The 20245-nt window shown below is 42.3% G+C and overlaps 1 protein-coding gene across 4 annotated transcripts in view; it reads left to right on the top strand.

The window, feature by feature from the left end:
* The window catches only part of LOC139383331 (lysyl oxidase-like 3b), a 288262-nt gene that overhangs the window by 27065 nt on the left and 240952 nt on the right, over positions 1 to 20245 (top strand). For 3 of the 4 annotated variants that reach the window (XR_011628724.1, XM_071127828.1, XM_071127827.1), the window contains 7 exons: positions 2304 to 2404; positions 2574 to 2683; positions 3769 to 3949; positions 9012 to 9166; positions 14339 to 14509; positions 17787 to 17946; positions 18581 to 18824. Coding sequence is in view for 3 of the 4 variants with exons in the window: in XM_071127828.1 (XP_070983929.1) it covers positions 2304 to 2404; positions 2574 to 2683; positions 3769 to 3949; positions 9012 to 9166; positions 14339 to 14509; positions 17787 to 17946; positions 18581 to 18824 (1122 nt within the window). In the remaining variant the exon portion in view is untranslated. Of the gene's footprint in view, positions 1 to 2303; positions 2405 to 2573; positions 2684 to 3768; positions 3950 to 9011; positions 9167 to 14338; positions 14510 to 16371; positions 16528 to 17786; positions 17947 to 18580; positions 18825 to 20245 lie in introns of all 4 variants that reach the window. The other variant, XM_071127826.1, reaches the window with a different exon arrangement.

The following is a 20245-nucleotide window of genomic DNA, read 5'->3' as shown; positions in this document are numbered from 1 at the left end:
ACTCTACCTGCTCTATACTGTACTGTAGGGCCCAGATCAGTTCAACTCTACCTGCTCTATACTGTACTGTAGGGCCCAGTTCAGTTCAACTCTACCTGCTCTATACCTGCTCTGTACTGTAGGGCCCAGTTCAGTTCAACTCTACCTGCTCTATACTGCTCTATACTGTACTGTACTATACTGTACTGTAGGGCCCAGTTCAGTTCAACTCTACCTGCTCTGTACTGTACTGTACTGTACTGTACTATATTGTACTGTAGGGCCCAGTTCAGTTCAACTCTACCTGCTCTGTACTGTACTGTACTGTACTGTAGGGCCCAAATCAGTTCAACTCTACCTGCTCTATCTATACTGTACTATAGGGCCCAGTTCAGTTAAACTCTACCTGCTCTATACTGTACTGTACTGTAGGGCCCAGATCAGTTCAACTCTACCTGCTCTATACTGTACTGTACTGTACTGTGGTGCCCAGTTCAGTTCAACTCTACCTGCTCTATACTGTACTGTACTGTACTGTACTGTCGGGCCCAGATCAGTTCAACTCTACCTGCTCTATACTGTACTGTACTGTAGGGCCCAGTTCAGTTCAACTCTACCTGCTCTGTACTGTACTGTAGGGCCCAGATCAGTTCAACTCTACCTGCTCTATACTGTACTGTAGGGCCCAGTTCAGTTCAACTCTACCTGCTCTCTACTGTACTCTAGGGCCCAGTTCAGTTCAACTCTACCTGCTCTATACTGTACTGTACTGTAGGGCCCAGTTCAGTTCAACTCTACCTGCTCTATACTGTACTGTACTGTAGGGCCCAGTTCAGTTCAACTCTACCTGCTCTATACTGTACTGTAGGGCCCAGTTCAGTTCAACTCTACCTGCTCTATACTGTACTGTAGGGCCCAGTTCAGTTCAACTCTACCTGCTCTCTACTGTACTCTAGGGCCCAGTTCAGTTCAACTCTACCTGCTCTATACTGTACTGTACTGTAGGGCCCAGTTCAGTTCAACTCTACCTGCTCTATACTGTACTGTAGGGCCCAGATCAGTTCAACTCTACCTGCTCTGTACTGTACTGTAGGGCCCAGTTCAGTTCAACTCTACCTGCTCTCTACTGTACTCTAGGGCCCAGTTCAGTTCAACTCTACCTGCTCTATACTGTACTGTAGGGCCCAGATCAGTTCAACTCTACCTGCTCTGTACTGTACTGTAGGGCCCAGTTCAGTTCAACTCTACCTGCTCTATACTGTACTGTACTGTCGGGCCCAGTTCAGTTCAAAAAAGAAAGCAACGTTGTTGTCAAGGGAAACAGCAGGATCGTTTGGGGGTATTGGATTCATACCAGGTAGGCTACTATAGATGTGTGTATGTTTCAGAAACGGTCAGGTTTAAGAGATGTGAGATGCTTTATTTAAACTTTATTTATACTGGTACGTCAACTAAGAACAAATGGTTATTTTCTGATGACCTGTCCATGTGTGGATGAAAACAGGCAGATGCTCGGTTGGATCTTGGCTGTACTGAACACAAACATTAAGACAAGATGAGTCTTGTAACGAAGCCAAAAGGTTACATGACTTGTAGAAGTGGTTTTCTGTGAAAGTCCGGTTTTGTCGTCCAACAAATGCAGCTGAATCTTTTTCTTTGTTGAAAAAGCTACTTAAAAATGATTAATGTCTTTCTAGCTTTTTAAGTTTATATTTAAAAAAAAATTGATAAATGATAAACATATACTCGTCAGTGTACATTGTGCAATTGGCTGACGGTCAAACAGACTCTGTGTCTGGTGCAACAATCAAATGAAGAACTGAAAAGTTTAGTATCAGCAGCAAAACATTGACAACGATAGGACCAATAATGCCCACCAGGGTTCAGGGTCAATACCATTTCAATTCCAGTCAATTCAGGAAGTACACAGGAATTCCAATTCTCTGTAATACCTATGAATGAGGAACATTTTGGAGTTGGAATTTGGTTTAATTTCTGATTTGACTGGTATTGAAATGGAATGGACCCCAACCCCAAAATCCAGTCAGTCTTTTCTGTATCATCACTCCTCCTCCTCCTCATCGTCCTCCTCCTCCTCCTCCCCCCCACTCCTCCTCCTCCTCCCCCCACTCCTCCTCCTCCCCCCCACTCCTCCTCCTCCCCCCACTCCTCCTCCTCCCCCCCACTCCTCCTCCCCCCCCTCCTCCTCCTCCCCCCCCTCACTCCTTCTCCTCCCCCCACTCCTCCCCTCCTCCTCCTCCTCCCCCCCCTTCCCTCCTCCTCCTCCTCCTCCTCCTCCTCCTCCCCCATTCAAACCTCTCCAGACTGAACACAGAGCGTCAGAAGCACCGGTACCGCCTCCACTCTGTGGCATGTGTTGGCACTGAGGTCCACCTGGCAGCCTGCCCCCTGGAGACCAACAAGGGTAATTATACAGAGAGATTGGACTCTCCGAACGTTGTAAATATATAGAACATATCCCACAAATAGGCACCATGTTCAGACCAGAGTTATAATGAATATATTCACTGTGCATATTTGTGAGTTATATTCTGTGTATTTACATAATTCCTGAGTCTACTCTCACTCCATAGGTAATGCCACAGAGTCGTGTGAAGGTGGCATGCCAGCCGTGGTCAGCTGTGTACCCGGACCCCAGTACGTACAGAACAACGGACTGAAGAAGAAGAAGCTCAAAACTACGGTAATTAGTAGTAGTAATGTGTGTGTGTGTGTGTCTGTGTGTGTGTGTGTGTGTGTGTGTGTGTGTGTGTGTGTGTGTGTGTGTGTACGTGCATTTGTGTCTCACTAGCATTGCATAGACTTGAAGCTGGCAAATTCACGCTTCATCTACAGTTTCTTATTCTGGCAAGTTTGGTGTTCCTGCTCTGTGTTGTCTTCTGTCTGTAGAACACAGTGAGTTAACTGTCTCCTGTTTGTAGAACACAGTGAGTTAACTGTCTCCTGTCTGTAGAACACAGTGAGTTAACTGTCTCCTGTCTGTAGAACACAGTGAGTTAACTGTCTCCTGTCTGTAGAACACAGTGAGTTAACTGTCTTCTGTCTGTAGAACACAGTGAGTTAACTGTCTTCTGTCAGTAGAACACAGTGAGTTAAGTGTCTTCTGTCAGTAGAACACAGTGAGTCAACTGTCTCCTGTCTGTAGAACACAGTGAGTTAACTGTCTCCTGTCTGTAGAACACAGTGAGTTAACTGTCTCCTGTCAGTAGAACGCAGTGAGTTAACTGTCTTCTGTCAGTAGAACGCAGTGAGTTAACTGTCTCCTGTCTGTAGAACACAGTGAGTTAACTGTCTCCTGTCTATAGAATACAGTGAGTTAACTGTCTTCTGTCTGTAGAACACAGTGAGTCAACTGACTTCTGTCTGTAGAACACAGTGAGTTAACTGTCTTCTGTCTGTAGAACACAGTGAGTTAACTGTCTCCTGTCTGTAGAACACAGTGAGTTAACTGTCTTCTGTCTGTAGAACACAGTGAGTTAACTGTCTTCTGTCAGTAGAACACAGTGAGTTAACTGTCTCCTGTCTGTAGAACACAGTGAGTTAACTGTCTTCTGTCAGTAGAACACACTGAGTTAACTCTCGTCTCGTCTCCTCTCCTCTCCTCTCTGTATCTTTGTAAGTCAACTGTGTCCCTTCCTCTCCTCTCCTCTCCTCTCCTCTCCTCTCCTCTCCTCTCCTCTCCTCTCCTCTCCTCTCCTCTCCTCTCCTCTCCTCTCCTCTCCATATCTTTGTAAGTCAACTGTGTCCCTTGCTTTCCTCTCCCATCAGAGCACGGTGAGGCTGAAGGGTGGTGCCAAGCTGGGTGAGGGCAGAGTGGAGGTGCTGAAGAACAATGAGTGGGGCACGGTGTGTGACGACCGTTGGACCCTGCTGTCTGCCAGCGTAGTGTGCAGGGAGCTGGGCTTCGGATCTGCCAAGGAGGCCCTGACTGGAGCTCGCATGGGAGAAGGTGAGGACTGAGAACTGTGGTTTAACCTTATGTAGATCAATGGATTTGTGCAGAGACTTGGTGTAGTGGTTACACTCCCAGAACAGTCACATATACGACGTCCAACTGAAAACCGGGGTTCAATCCCTGTGTCCACTTCCCACTGTTTCTCTTCCAATCTCTCCCTTTGATTTCCAACTTGTCTCTATAAAGTGTTAAAACACCTAAACAAATCTGTAAACACAGTGCCTTCGGGAAAGCATTGAGACCCCGTAACCTTTTCCACATTTTGTTACGTTATAGCCTTACTCTAAAATTGATTCAATTGTTTTTTTACCCTTATCAATCTACACACAATACCCCATAATGACATCACAATACCCCATAATGACATCACAATACCCCATAATGACGAAGCAAAAACATGTTTTTAGAAAATGTTGCTAATTTATGAGAAACTGAAGTGTCACATTTACATAAGTATTCAGACCCTTTCACTCAGTACTTTGTTGAAGCACCTTTGGCAGCGATTACAGCCTCAATCAAGTCTTCTTGGGTATGACGCTACAAACTTGGCACACCTGTATTTGGGGAGTTTCTCCCATTCTTCTCTGCAGATCCTCTCAAGCTCTGTCAGGTTGGATGGGGAGTGTTGCTGCACAGCTATTTTCAGGGTCTCTCCAGCGATGTTTGATCAGGGTTCAAGTCCAGGCTCTGGCTGGGCCACTCAAGGACATTCAGAGACTTGTCCCGAAGCCACTCCTGCATTGTCTTGGCTGCGTGCTTAGGGTTGTTGTCCCGTTGTCTTCCTTTCCTGTGGCGGTCCTTTTGAGAGCCAGTTTCATCATAGCGCTTGACTACCTGGTTGAGAGAATGCCAAGAATGTTTATTTTTTTTAACACTTTTCTGGTTACTACATGATTCCATATGTGTTATTTCATAGTTTTGATGTCTTCACTATTATTCTACAATGTAGAAAATAGTAAAAAATAAATAAATACGAAAAAACCTTGAATGAGCAGGTGTCCAAACTTCTGACTGGCAGTGTATATATTAATGGTATATATTAATGGTATTGCACACGTGGACCATGGTGTCACGTGCGTCTACTTCGTGGAAATGACTGGACCAAGGTACAGCGTGGTGAGCGTACATTTCTCTTTATTATAAATGTCGCCAACAAAAACAAGAAACAACACAAAAGAAAAACGAACTGACTAGGGCTATACAGGCCACTAACAAAGACAACTACCCACAAATATACAAAAGGAAAAAAGGCTGCCTAAGTATGATTCCCAGTCAGAGACAACGATAGACAGCTGTCCCTGATTGAGAACCACACCCGGCCAAACACAAAGAAATAGAAAACATAGAAATACGGAACATAGAGTTTCCCACCCGAGTCACATCCTGACCAACCAAACATAGAGAATTAAAAATATCTCTACAGTCAGGGTGTGACACACGGTGAGACATTTCGGTATTTTTTTACTTATTTTTTTAGTTCATAAGAGGTTTGGAAAGAAATATGCTTTTGGTAATGATTTCTCCCAAAAACGTATTCAAGTCTTTGATGTGATTTCCCTAAGAACAGAGTAATTCCAGTAGACCCCTGTCTTCCCCGACTGCTTCCCACAAAACAAGCTGTGTCCAGCAAAAATCTTATTTTTATTTATCCACCCTGTTATTACATCATAATGAAGTGTTTCACCCTGTTATTACCTCATAATGAAGTGTTTTACCCTGTTATTACCTCATAATGAAGTGTTTTACCCTGTTATTACCTCATAATGAAGTGTTTCACCCTGTTATTACCTCATAATGAAGTGTTTTACCCTGTTATTACCTCATAATGAAGTGTTTCACCCTGTTATTACCTCATAATGAAGTGTCTTACCCTGTTATTACCTCATAATGAAGTGTTTCACCCTGTTATTACCTCATAATGAAGTGTTTCACCCTGTTATTACCTCATAATGAAGTGTTTTACCCTGTTATTACCTCATAATGAAGTGTTTCACCCTGTTATTACCTCATAATGAAGTGTTTTACCCTGTTATTACCTCATAATGAAGTGTTTTACCCTGTTATTACCTCATAATGAAGTGTTTCACCCTGTTATTACCTCATAATGAAGTGTTTTACCCTGTTATTACCTCATAATGAAGTGTTTTACCCTGTTATTACCTCATAATGAAGTGTTTTACCCTGTTATTACCTCATAATGAAGTGTTTCACCCTGTTATTACCTCATAATGAAGTGTTTTACCCTGTTGTTACCTCATAATGAAGTGTTTCACCCTGTTATTACCTCATAATGAAGTGTTTTACCCTGTTATTACCTCATAATGAAGTGTTTCACCCTGTTATTACCTCATAATGAAGTGTTTTACCCTGTTGTTACCTCATAATGAAGTGTTTCACCCTGTTATTACCTCATAATGAAGTGTTTTACCCTGTTATTACCTCATAATGAAGTGTTTTACCCTGTTCTTTACCTTACAGTAACTATGTGAGCTTATTACAGTATTATAGACACTATGACCTGGGATTTACTATGGTCTACTATGTAGTGGAACCCCTGACAGTATTATAGACACTATGACCTGGGATTTACTATGTTCTATGTAGAAGATCCCCTTACAGTATTATAAACACTATGACCTGGGATTTACTATGGTCTTCTATGTAGAAGAACCCCTTACAGTATTATAGACACTATGACCTGGGATTTACTATGGTCTTCTAGATTAACCCCTTACAGTATTATAGACACTATGACCTGGGATTTACTATGATCTACTATGTAGAAGAACCCCTTACAGTATTATAGACACTATGACCTGGGATTTACTATGATCTATGTAGAAGAACCCCTGACCACGCCCTGACCATACTAAAACAAAGATATAATAACAGAACTAAGGTCAGAACGTGACAGACCTGGGATTTACTATGGTCTACTATGTAGTAGAACCCCTGACAGTATTATAGACACTATGACCTGGGATTTACTATGGTCTACTATGTAGTAGAACCCCTGACAGTATTATAGACACTATGACCTGGGATTTACTATGGTCTACTATGTAGAAGAACCCCTTACAGTATTATAGACACTATGACCTGGGATTTACTATGGTCTTCTAGATTAACCCCTTACAGTATTATAGACACTATGACCTGGGATTTACTATGGTCTTCTAGATTAACCCCTTACAGTATTATAGACACTATGACCTGGGATTTACTATGATCTACTATGTAGAAGAACCCCTGACAGTATTATAGACACTATGACCTGGGATTTACTATGATCTACTATGTAGAAGAACCCCTGACCACGCCCTGACCATACTAAAACAAAGATATAATAACAGAACTAAGGTCAGAACGTGACAGACCTGGGATTTACTATGGTCTACTATGTAGAAGAACCCCTGACCACGCCCTGACCATACTAAAACAAAGATATAATAACAGAACTAAGGTCAGAACGTGACAGACCTGGGATTTACTATGATCTATGTAGAAGAACCCCTTACAGTATTATAGACACTATAATGTCATGTATCATATCACGCCCTGACCACACTAAAACAAAGATATAATAACAGAACTAAGGTCAGAACGTGACAGACCTGGGATTTACTATGATCTATGTAGAAGAACCCCTTACAGTATTATAGACACTATAATGTCATGTATCATATCACGCCCTGACCACACTAAAACAAAGATATAATAACAGAACTAAGGTCAGAACGTGACAGACCTGGGATTTACTATGATCTATGTAGAAGAACCCCTTACAGTATTATAGACACTATAATGTCATGTATCATATCACGCCCTGACCACACTAAAACAAAGATATAATAATAGAACTAAGGTCAGAACGTGACAGACCTGGGATTTACTATGGTCTACTATGTAGAAGAACCCCTGACCACGCCCTGACCATACTAAAACAAAGATATAATAACAGAACTAAGGTCAGAACGTGACAGACCTGGGATTTACTATGATCTATGTAGAAGAACCCCTTACAGTATTATAGACACTATAATGTCATGTATCATATCACGCCCTGACCACACTAAAACAAAGATATAATAACAGAACTAAGGTCAGAACGTGACAGACCTGGGATTTACTATGGTCTACTATGTAGAAGAACCCCTGACCACGCCCTGACCATACTAAAACAAAGATATAATAATAGAACTAAGGTCAGAACGTGACAGACCTGGGATTTACTATGGTCTACTATGTAGAAGAACCCCTGACCACGCCCTGACCATACTAAAACAAATATATAATAATAGAACTAAGGTCAGAACGTGACAGACCTGGGATTTACTATGATCTATGTAGAAGAACCCCTGACCACGCCCTGACCATACTAAAACAAAGATATAATAACAGAACTAAGGTCAGAACGTGACAGACCTGGGATTTACTATGATCTATGTAGAAGAACCCCTTACAGTATTATAGACACTATGACCTGGGATTTACTATGGTCTTCTAGATTAACCCCTTACATTATTATAGACACTATGACCTGGGATTTACTATGATCTGCTATGTAGAAGAACCCCTTACAGTATTATAGACACTATGACCTGGGATTTACTATGGTCTTCTAGATTAACCCCTTACAGTATTATAGACACTATGACCTGGGATTTACTATGGTCTACTATGTAGAAGAACCCCTTACAGTATTATAGACACTATGACCTGGGATTTACTATGGTCTTCTAGATTAACCCCTTACAGTATTATAGACACTATGACCTGGGATTTACTATGATCTACTATGTAGAAGAACCCCTGACAGTATTATAGACACTATGACCTGGGATTTACTATGATCTACTATGTAGAAGAACCCCTGACAGTATTATAGACACTATGACCTGGGATTTACTATGAGTACTACTGTCTTTTAAAAGGTTTTTGGATTCATTGAAGGTTTTCTACACATCTTGACACATAACGCTTATTACAGCTGTGTGTGTGTGTGTGTGTGTGTGTGTGTGTGTGTGTGTGTGTGTGTGTGTGTGTGTGTCTTTAGGGATGGGTCCTATCCACATGAATGAGGTCCAGTGTCTGGGGACGGAGAAGTCGATGTGGAACTGTGGCTTCAAGAACATAACCTCAGAGGACTGCCAGCATGTAGAAGACGCCGCTGTGAGGTGCAACACGCCATACATGGCTCTGGAGAACTCGGTCAGAGACTAACTACTCCATTTAAACTCAGCGCCATTCTGTTTAATGAACTTCAATCATCCCAGAGGGGCCAGTTAGTGTCATTTCCTGTTTTACTGATTTCCTGTTTTACTGAAAACACGTTGTACCCGTCGTTGACAAGATGATGTTCATGTGAAGTCATACCACACATAACTAGTCTAAACTAGTCTAAACAAGTATAAACTAGTAGCGCTGAAGATCAGCGTTATAGCGTGATTGAAATTTAAAGGGAACCTTTGATTGAGCCGACGTAATACAGTGTTTACCGTAATACAGTGTTTACCGTAATACAGTGTTTACAGTAATACAGTGTTTACAGTAATACAGTGTTTACAGTAATACAGTGTTTACCGTAATACAGTGTTTACAGTAATACAGTGTTTACCGTAATACAGTGTTTACCGTAATACAGTGTTTACCGTAATACAGTAATACAGTGTTTACAGTAATACAGTGTTTACCGTAATACAGTGTTTACAGTAATACAGTGTTTACCGTAATACAGTGTTTACAGTAATACAGGGTTTACCGTAATACAGTGTTTACCGTAATACAGTGTTTACAGTAATACAGTATTTACAGTAATACAGTGTTTACAGTAATACAGTGTTTACCGTAATACAGTGTTTACAGTAATACAGTGTTTACAGTGTTTACAGGAAACACGAAAACGTTGCCTTTAAATTTAAAATGTAATATACTGTTGACTTTCAGCACTACAGATTGAATCTAGGCCTAAGCAAAAATATAGTTAAGCAAACGTGGGAGGGGGGAGGGGGGAGGGGGGGGGGGGTATTATATTTACTGTGAATATTTAACAGTTTATTGATCAGCGATGTGTTGATAGATCCCTGATTGGGCAGAAATGCTGCAGTAATGTTCAATACAATGTTAGTAGTATTGTGATCAGAGATGTAAACCTGGATACATCCTGACTATGTGATGTGTGTCATGATGTCCTTTACTCTCATCAAACACATGCCTTTAACAATACATAACAATACATGCCTATAACAATACATACCAATACATAACAATACATACCTTTAACAATACATACCAATACATAACAATACATATCATTAACAATACATACCAATACATAACAATACATAACAATACATACCAATACATAACAATACATACCAATACATACCAATACATAACAATACATAACAATACATAACAATACATGCCTTTAACAATACATACCAATACATAACAATACATATCATTAACAATACATACCAATACATAACAATACATAACAATACATACCAATACATAACAATACATACCAATACATACCAATACATAACAATACATATCAATACATACCTTTAACAATATATAACAATACATACCAATACATAACAATACATACCTTTAACAATACATACCAATACATAACAATACATGCCTATAACAATACATACCAATACATAACAATACATACCTATAACAATACATACCAATACATAACAATACATAACAATACATAACAATACATACCAATACATAACAATACATGCCTTTAACAATACATATCAATACATACCTTTAACAATATATAACAATACATAACAATACAGAACAATACATAACAATACATGCCTTTAACAATACATATCAATACATACCTTTAACAATATATAACAATACATACCAATACATAACAATACATACCTTTAACAATACATACCAATACATAACAATACATACCTTTAACAATACATACCAATACATAACAATACATGCCTATAACAATACATACCAATACATAACAATACATACCTATAACAATACATAACAATACATAACAATACATACCAATACATGCCAATACATACCTTTAACAATACATACCAATACATAACAATACATACCTTTAACAATACATACCAATACATAACAATGCATGCCTATAACAATACATACCAATACATAACAATACATACCTATAACAATACATACCAATACATAACAATACATAACAATACATAAAAATACATAACACTACATAACACTAGATAACAATACATAACACTACATAACACTAGATAACAATACATAACACTACATAACACTACATAACACTTCATAACAATACGTAACAATAAATAACACTACATAACAATACATAACACTACATAACAATAAATAACACTACATAAAAATACATAACAATACATAAAAATACATAACACTACATAACAATACATAACACTACATAACAATAAATAACAATAAATAACACTACATAACAATACATAACACTACATAACAATAAATAACACTACATAAAAATACATAACAATACATAACACTACATAACAATACATAACACTACATAACAATAAATAACACTACATAACAATACATAAAAATACATAACACTACATAACAATACATAACACTACATAACAATAAATAACAATAAATAACACTACATAAAAATACATAACACTACATAACAATAAATAACAATAAATAACACTACATAAAAATACATAACAATACATAACACTACATAACACTACATAACACTACATAACAATACATAACACTACATAACACTACATAACACTACATAACAATACATAACACTACATAACACTACATAACACTACATAACACTACATAACAATACATAACACTACATAACAATACATAACACTACATAACAATACATGCCTTTAACAATACATAAAAATACAGAACAATACATAACAATACATGCCTTTAACAATACATAACAAAGAGCTTCAGAAACCCTTAACCTAACGTATTAGCACCCAATCAGTCCTGTTCAACAGGGAATAGGGTTCTATAGGGCCCTGGTCTATAGTAGTGCACTATATAGGGAACAGGGTTCTGTAGGGCCCCGGTCTATAGTAGTGCACTATATAGGGAACAGGGTTCTATAGAGGCCTGGTCTATAGTAGTGCACTATATAGGGAATAGGGTTCTATAGGGCCCTGGTCTATAGTAGTGCACTATATAGGGAACAGGGTTCCATTTGAGATGCAGACATAGTATGTCTACACTCTTAGAAAACAAGGTGCTACAGTGCATTCAGAAAGTATTCAGACCCCTTGACTTTTTGTACATTTTGTTACGTTACAGCCTTATTCTAAAAATGATTGAATTAATAAAAATCTACACACAATAAACCATAATGACAAAGTGAAAACAGATTTTTAGAAATGTCCGCAAGTGTAAAAAATGTTTTTTTTTTTTTTTACAGAAATGCATTAGGTAGGTATTCAGACCCTTTGCTATGAGACGCAATATTGAGCTCAGGTACATCCTGTTTCCATTGATCATCCTTGAGATGTTTCTACAACTTCATTGGAGTCCACCTGTGGTAAATTCAATTGATTGAACATGATTTGGAAAGGCACACACCTGTCTATATAAGGTCCCACAAGTTGACAGTGCATGTCAGAACAAAAACCAAGCCATGAGGTCAAAGGAATTGTCCGTAGAGCTCAGAGACAGGATTGTGTCGAGGCATAGATCTGAGGAAGGGTACCAAAAAATTGTCCCCAATAACACAGTGGCCTCCATCATTCTTAAATGGAAGAAGTTTGGAACCACCAAGACTCTTCCTAGAGTTGACCTCAGGGCTGAAATGAGCAATCAGGGGAGAAGTGCCTTGGTCAGGGAGGTGACCAAGAACCTGATGGTCACTCTGACAGAGCTCCGGAGTTCCTCTGTGGAGATGGAAGAACCTTCCAGAAGGACAACCATCTCTGCAGCACTCCACCAATCAGGCCTTTATGGTAGAGTGGCCAGACGGAAGCCACTCCTCAGTAAAAGGCACATGACAGCTCGCTTGGAGTTTGCCAAAAGACACCTAAAGGACTCTCAGACCATGAGAAACAAGATTCTCTGGTTTGATGAAACCAAGATAGAACTCTTTGGCCTGAATGCCAAGCGTCACATCTGGAGGAAACCTGGCACCATCCCTACGGTGAAGCATGGTGCTGGCAGCATCATGCTGTGGGGATGTTATGCAGTGTCAAGGACTGGGAGACTAGTCAGGATCGAGAGAAAGACAACAGAGCTAAATGCAGAGAGATCCTTGATGAAAACCTGCTCCAGAGCGCTCAGGACCTCAGACTGGTGTAACGATTCTCCTCTTCTTCTGACGAGGAGTAAGAGAGGTCGGACCAATGTGCAGCGTGGTAAGTGTCCATTTTAATATGTAACACTGAACACTACAAAAATACAAAATAACAACGTGAATGAACAAACTAGAATTTAAACAGTCCCGTACAAACACAGACACAGGAAACAATCACCCACCACTCAAAAGTGAAACCAGGCTGCCTAAGTATGGTTCTCAATCAGGGACAACGATAGACAGCTGCCTCTGATTGAGAACCATACCAGGCCAAACACAGAAATCCCAAAACATAGAAAAACTAACATCGACAACCCACCTAACTCACGCCCTGACCATACTAAAACAAAGACAAAACAAAGGAACTAAGGTCAGAACGTAACAACTAGGGCGAAGGTTCACCTTCCAAAAGGACAACGACCCTAAGCACACAGCCAAGACAAACCAGGAGTGGCTTCAGGAAAAGTCTCTGAATGTCCTTGAGTGGCCCAGCCAGAGCCCGGACTTGAACCCGATCGAACATCTCTGGAGAGACCTGAAAATAGCTGTGCAGCAACGCTCCCCATCCAACCTGACAGAGCTTGAGAGAATCTGACGAGAATAATGGGTCTTAATACTTATGTAAATGGAATATTTGGAGAAAAAAACAACCTGATATGGGCTATTGTATGTAGATTGATGAGGGAAAGAAACTATTGAATCTATTCTAGAATAAGGCTGTGACGTAACAAAATGTGGAAAAAAATCAAGGGGTCTGAATATTTTCCGAATGCACTGTATCTAGAACCTTTCCACAGAGGGTTCTACACGGAACCCAAAAGGGTTCTACCTAGAACCAAAAATGGTTCTACCTGGAACCAAAAAGGTTATCCTATGGGGACAGACGAAGAACCCTTTTGGAACCCTTTTTTCAAAGAGTGTGGCTAAATGTCTTGTATTCAGCCGGACCTTACTTCCCCCATCTTCGCACTCCTACTCGTACACACCCGCCCTCTGCTTCCTAACCCATCTGCCCCCCACAGATCCGCCTGACAGGGGGCCGTACACGGTATGAGGGGCGGGTGGAGGTGCTGAGCACAGAGGCTAACGGGACCAGGAGCTGGGGCCTGATATGTGGAGGGGCCTGGGGCACCAAGGAGGCCATGGTGGCCTGCAGACAGCTGGGGCTAGGCTACGCTAACAACGGCCTGCAAGTAGGTCTATTATTCAAGCTAACTGCTTTTCCACTGCTAATATAACATGCTTAAACCAGGTTATAACCGTGGACTACAATTACCATGAATCTCCAACCTCACTTACCATGGCAACTATGGAACACACGTACATCCCCTCAACCAATCATGATAATGTAACGAATCAGACATGGTCCGCGGACCTCTCACTCGGGAACCACTGTCTTAACCATTAGACCAGTGGTATTCAGAGTTGGGGTCACGCTGGGTCATTTGCAGGTGCGGTCGCCAAATTTTTAAACCAAAAATGCAGAGTACAGATCCTTTTATGGGACAATATGCAAACTACATTCCATATTGAGAAAGATAATTTGAAAATAACATTTTATTGAGTAAATGTATGTATTTGTTAACTCAATTTTGATAGGAGATATGGAAAAAATTGGGTCCCCAGAAATTCTCGGGTACAAAATGAGGTCCTCACTTAAGAAGTTTGAATACCACTGGTTTATACTAAATCCCCCAACCCCACCCCATTGCTGCGGGTGATGAGCCAACAGCCAACCATAACATACCAGGTGGCGACACCTCATTGGTTCTCCCTGCCCACCAGGAAGGAACCAATGTAGCTCCCCCGCTCCATGACTCACCCTGACATGTTCATTCTGACATGTTATTCTATGAGTCTATGGACTAATCCCACAGCAGCAGCTGCATCAGCAAACTCCTGGCCCTCAAGGACTGACATTTTATTCTATGAGACACTGGGCCCTCAAGGACTGACATTTTATTCTATGAGACACTGGGCCCTCAAGGACTGACATGTTATTCTATGAGACACTGGGCCCTCAAGGTCTGGCATTTGACACGTGCGCAGTGTTTCCCAACTCTGGTCCTCCAGTACACCCTGGTGTTGGGGGGGGTACTGGAGGACCAGGGTGTTTGGGGCTAATGGAGGACCAGGGTGTAGGGGTGTTGGGGGCTACTGGAGGACCAGGGTGTAAGGGTGTTGGGGGCTACTGGAGGACCGGGGTGTTGGGGGGTACTGGAGGACCAGGGTGTTGGGGGCTACTGGAGGACCAGGGTGTTAGGGTGTTGGGGGCTACTGGAGGACCAGGGTGTTGGGGGGTACTGGAGGACCAGGGTGTTGGGGTGTTGGGGGTACTGGAGGACCAGGGTGTTGGGGGTACTGGAGGACCAGGGTGTTGGGGGGTACTGGAGGACCAGGGTGTTGGGGGGTACTGGAGAACCAGGGTGTTGGGGGTACTGGAGGACCAGGGTTTTGGGGGTACTGGAGGACCAGGTGTTGGGGGTACTGGAGGACCAGGGTGTTGGGGGTACTGGAGGACCAGAGTGTTGGGGGTACTGGAGGACCAGGGTGTTGGGGGTACTGGAGGACCAGGGTGTTGGGGGCACTGGAGGACCAGGGTGTTGGGGGTACTGGAGGACCAGAGTGTTGGGGGTACTGGAGGACCAGGGTGTTGGGGGCACTGGAGGACCAGGGTGTTGCGGGGTACTGGAGGACCAGGGTGTTGGGGGGTACTGGAGGACCAGGGTGTTGGGGGGTACTGGAGGACCAGGGTGTTGGGGGTACTGGAGGACCAGGGTGTTGGGGGCACTGGAGGACCAGGGTGTTGGGGGTACTGGAGGACCAGAGTGTTGGGGGCACTGGAGGACCAGGGTGTTGGGGGTACTGGAGGACCAGGGTGTTGGGGGTACTGGAGGGCCAGAGTTGGGAAACACTGGATTAGAGGAAGCACAGACAGGCTACAGACAGGACATCTGATTGACGTCTCCTTGGGGATAAGTCTGAGACGTAAATCCCCAGTGGAAATGCACAGAAAGTGGCCTATCACTGACTTCCCCTAGGGCCCCTTCTGCAGGTGCGTATCGTGGGAGGCAGGACGTACTATGAGGGCCGTGTGGAGGTTCAGGTGGGGGCGCGGTGGGGCACGGTGTGTTCTGCAGGCTGGACCACTAAAGAGGCCATGGTAGCCTGCAGACAGCTAGGCCTGGGATACTCCATGCATGCCATCACTGTGAGTAAACACTGGGAGAAGCAGAAATGTAAATACCGCGGCTCATTCCTACGAGCCAAAGTATTCTACTCCCTTATCACCATATAGGGACATGTAGTTGTCTTACCTGACAGAGACTCACATCGGAGTTATCTTGTTGAAGGTAATTAACGTCCAAGAAAAGAGAAACCGGCACACTGCTCGTTATAAAAGAGAAACCGGCACACTGCTCTTTATAAAAGAGAAACCGGCACACTGCTCTTTATAAAAGAGAAACCGGCACACTGCTCTTTAATCAAGCTATGCTACCAGCAAGAGCAGCGTTCAGGTTTCTCTTTTCTTTAAAGCACAGAGAAGAAAGTCAATAGTTCTCTGAGTTAAGGTATTCTACTGTACTGCCTTATCATAGTTGTAAGGTGTCTTTTAGTCAGAGGCTGAGCAAGTTGCTTTTCACAGGCAGATTGATGAGATGGGCAATCCATTTCATCAGTCGTTTATAAATTGTTGATCGTGCACACATTTAAATGCATTTATCTGCCATGAATTAGCATGAATGCTAACCTAATTGACATACTGTATATCACTCCTCACCTCTCCAACTTGCCAGCTGATGTGTGGTGACCATTCTGGCACAAATGAGTTGCATCACTCAGGTGGGTGCTACACATTGGTGGTGGATGAGTTGGATGAGGAAGAGGTGAGTTTCCCCAGTACACAAGAAAACAGAAAAAGTCCTATCTAGTACGGGGATGGGCCACTCCAGTCGTTAGGGGGCCAGAGTGTTGTCACAGGTTTTTTCCCAACCCTAGCAAACACAGCTGATTAAACTAATCTTGTTCTAAATTGAAGATTAGTTAGTTGATATAATTAGTTGATTATTTGGAGTCAGGTGTGTTAGACGGAGGATGGGGGATAAAAAGGGGTGACGAAAGTTGCCCATCCTTGATGTAGAACATAAAAAGGGCTCTTTGGCTGTCGTCATGGTTGAACCCATTGATGAATCCATTTCGGTTGCAGATAGAACCCTTTTCGCAGAGGGTTCTACGTTCAAGTCAAACTGGGTTCTAACTGGAACCCACAACGGTCATTAGAAGGGTTCTTCCATGGGGACACCTAAAGAACCCTTTTGGATTGATTTGTTTCTATGTGTGTATTGCACTTTGAGTTACTGGCAAAAGCACTTTATAAATCAGAACCTCTTAATGTCTGTGCTCTGTTTGTGTGTGTTTTTTTGTTTATCCTGCCCCCCCCCCCCCCCCCCCCCCCCCCCCATCTCTAAGGAAACATGGTACTGGGACAGCAGTAACGTAACAGAGATGGTGATGAGTGGAGTGAAGTGTACAGGGAGCGAGATGTCTCTGAGCCACTGTCAGCATCACAGAACCGTCAGCTGTCAGAAGACAGCTGCCAAGTTCTCTGCCGGCGTCATCTGCTCAGAGAGTGAGTTACGCTGTTTATAAATGGACGCAACAGTGTTATGACACAATCGTAAGCGTTAGTATCACAGTAACAGAATCATAAACATGAATAAACCCTACGATTCTAGAGTGGGTGACCAGAATGCTCAACCAGTATGAGCTAGATAAAGTTTGTTATTATACATTGATACAGATATAGTATTGGCTTGTTATTATACAATGTAATCAACTGACATAGAAGGAACTAAAATTGAGCTGCAAACTACATGTTGACGTTATTACCCTCTTCTTCTCTCTTCTCCTCCTCTTCATCCCTCATCTCCTCTCCTCCTCTCCTCTCCTCCCCCTCTTCCTATCTCCTCTCCTCCTCTCCTCCCCCTCTCCTCTTCCTATCTCCTCTCCTCCTCTCCTCCCCCTTTTCTCTTCCCTCATCTCCTCTCCTCCTCTTCATCCCTCCTCTCCCCTCCTCCTCTCCTCCCCCTCCTTTTCCTATCTCCTCGTCCCTCATCTCCTCTCCTCCCCCTCTCCTCTTCCTATCTCCTCTCCTACTCTCCTCCCCCTCTCCTCTTCCCTCATCTCCTCTCCTCCTCCTCATCCCTCCTCCTCCCCTCCTCCTCTCCTCCCTCTCCTCCTCCTCTCCTCCTCTCTCCTCCCAGCTGCGTCTGACCTGGTCCTGAATGCTCCCCTGGTCCAGCAGTCCGTGTACATTGAGGACCGCCCGCTCCACATGTTGTACTGCGCAGCGGAGGAGAACTGCCTGTCTAAGTCTGCTGCTAGTGCTAACTGGCCCTACGGACACCGCCGCCTGCTACGGTTCTCCTCTCAGATCCACAACATCGGACGGGCCGACTTCAGGCCCAAGGCTGGACGCCACTCCTGGGTCTGGCACGCCTGTCACGGGTAACTATGGCAACCTAGTCATCTAGATTTGTGGTTCCCAAACTTTTCATAGTCCCGTACCCCTTAAAACATTCAACCTCCAGCTGCGTACCCCCTCTAGCACCAGGGTCAGCGCACTCTCAAATGTTGTTTTTTGCCATCATTGTAAGCCTGCCACACACACACACACACACACACACACACACACACACACACACACACACACACACACACACACACACACACACACTATACGATACATTTATTAAACATCAGAATGAGTGTTATGTTTTTGTCACAACCCGGCTCGTGGGAAGTGACCAAGACCTCTTATAGGACCAGGGCATAAATAATAATAAAATAATAATCATTTTGCTCTTTATTTAACCATCTTACATATAAAACCTTATTTGTTCATCGAAAATGGTGAATAACTCACCACAGGTTAATGAGAAGGGTGTGCTTGAAAGGATGCACATAACTCTACAATGTTGTGTTGTATTGAAGAGAGACTCAGTCTTAAATCATTTTCCACACACAGTCTGAGCCTGTATTTAGTTTTCATGCTAGTGAGGGCCGAGAATCCACTCTCACATAGGTACTGGTTGCAAAGGGCATCAGTGTCTTTTTGCCAAGGCAGGATACTCTGAGCGCAGCCCTATCCAGAAATCTGACAGTGGCTTCTGATTTAAATTAGATTTTTACAGAACCGCTTGTTGCAATTTTGATGAGGCTCTCTTGATCAGATATCGGTAAGTGGACTGGAGGCAGGGCATGAAAGGGATAACAAATCCAGTTGTTTGTGTCGTCCATTTTGGGAAAGTACCTGCTTAATTGCCCACCCAGCTCACTCAGGGGCTTCGCTATATCACATTTGACATTGTCCGGAAACTTGAGTTCAATGCTTATATTAGATATGATATTAGATTAGATTAGTTTATATATTATATTAGATTAGTTAATATTAGATATTATATTTGATTAGATTAGTTAATATTAGATATTAGATTAGATTAGTTAAGGCTAAACAGTTATGAAAGATATGACAGATTTAAAATGTGTAACACGTATGACAGGTGTAACAGATACAACAGGTATGATAGATTTGACAGGTATGACAGGTATGACAGGTATGACAGGTACGATAGGTACGACAGATACGACAGGTATGACAGGTATGACAGATGTGACAGGTATGACAGATATGACAGGTATAACAGGTATGACAGGTATGACAGATATGACAGGTATGACAGGTATGACATATATGACAGATATGACAGGTATAACAGGTATGACAGGTATGACAGATATGACAGGTATGACAGGTATGACATATATGACAGGTATGACAGGTATGACAGGTATACCAGGTATGACAGGTATGACATATATGACAGATATGACAGGTATAACAGGTATGACAGGTATGACAGGTATGA

The sequence above is a fragment of the Oncorhynchus clarkii genome, chromosome 25, assembly GCF_045791955.1.
Source record: "Oncorhynchus clarkii lewisi isolate Uvic-CL-2024 chromosome 25, UVic_Ocla_1.0, whole genome shotgun sequence".
NCBI lineage: Eukaryota > Metazoa > Chordata > Actinopteri > Salmoniformes > Salmonidae > Oncorhynchus > Oncorhynchus clarkii.
This window is presented reverse-complemented; position numbering and strand designations above follow the sequence as displayed.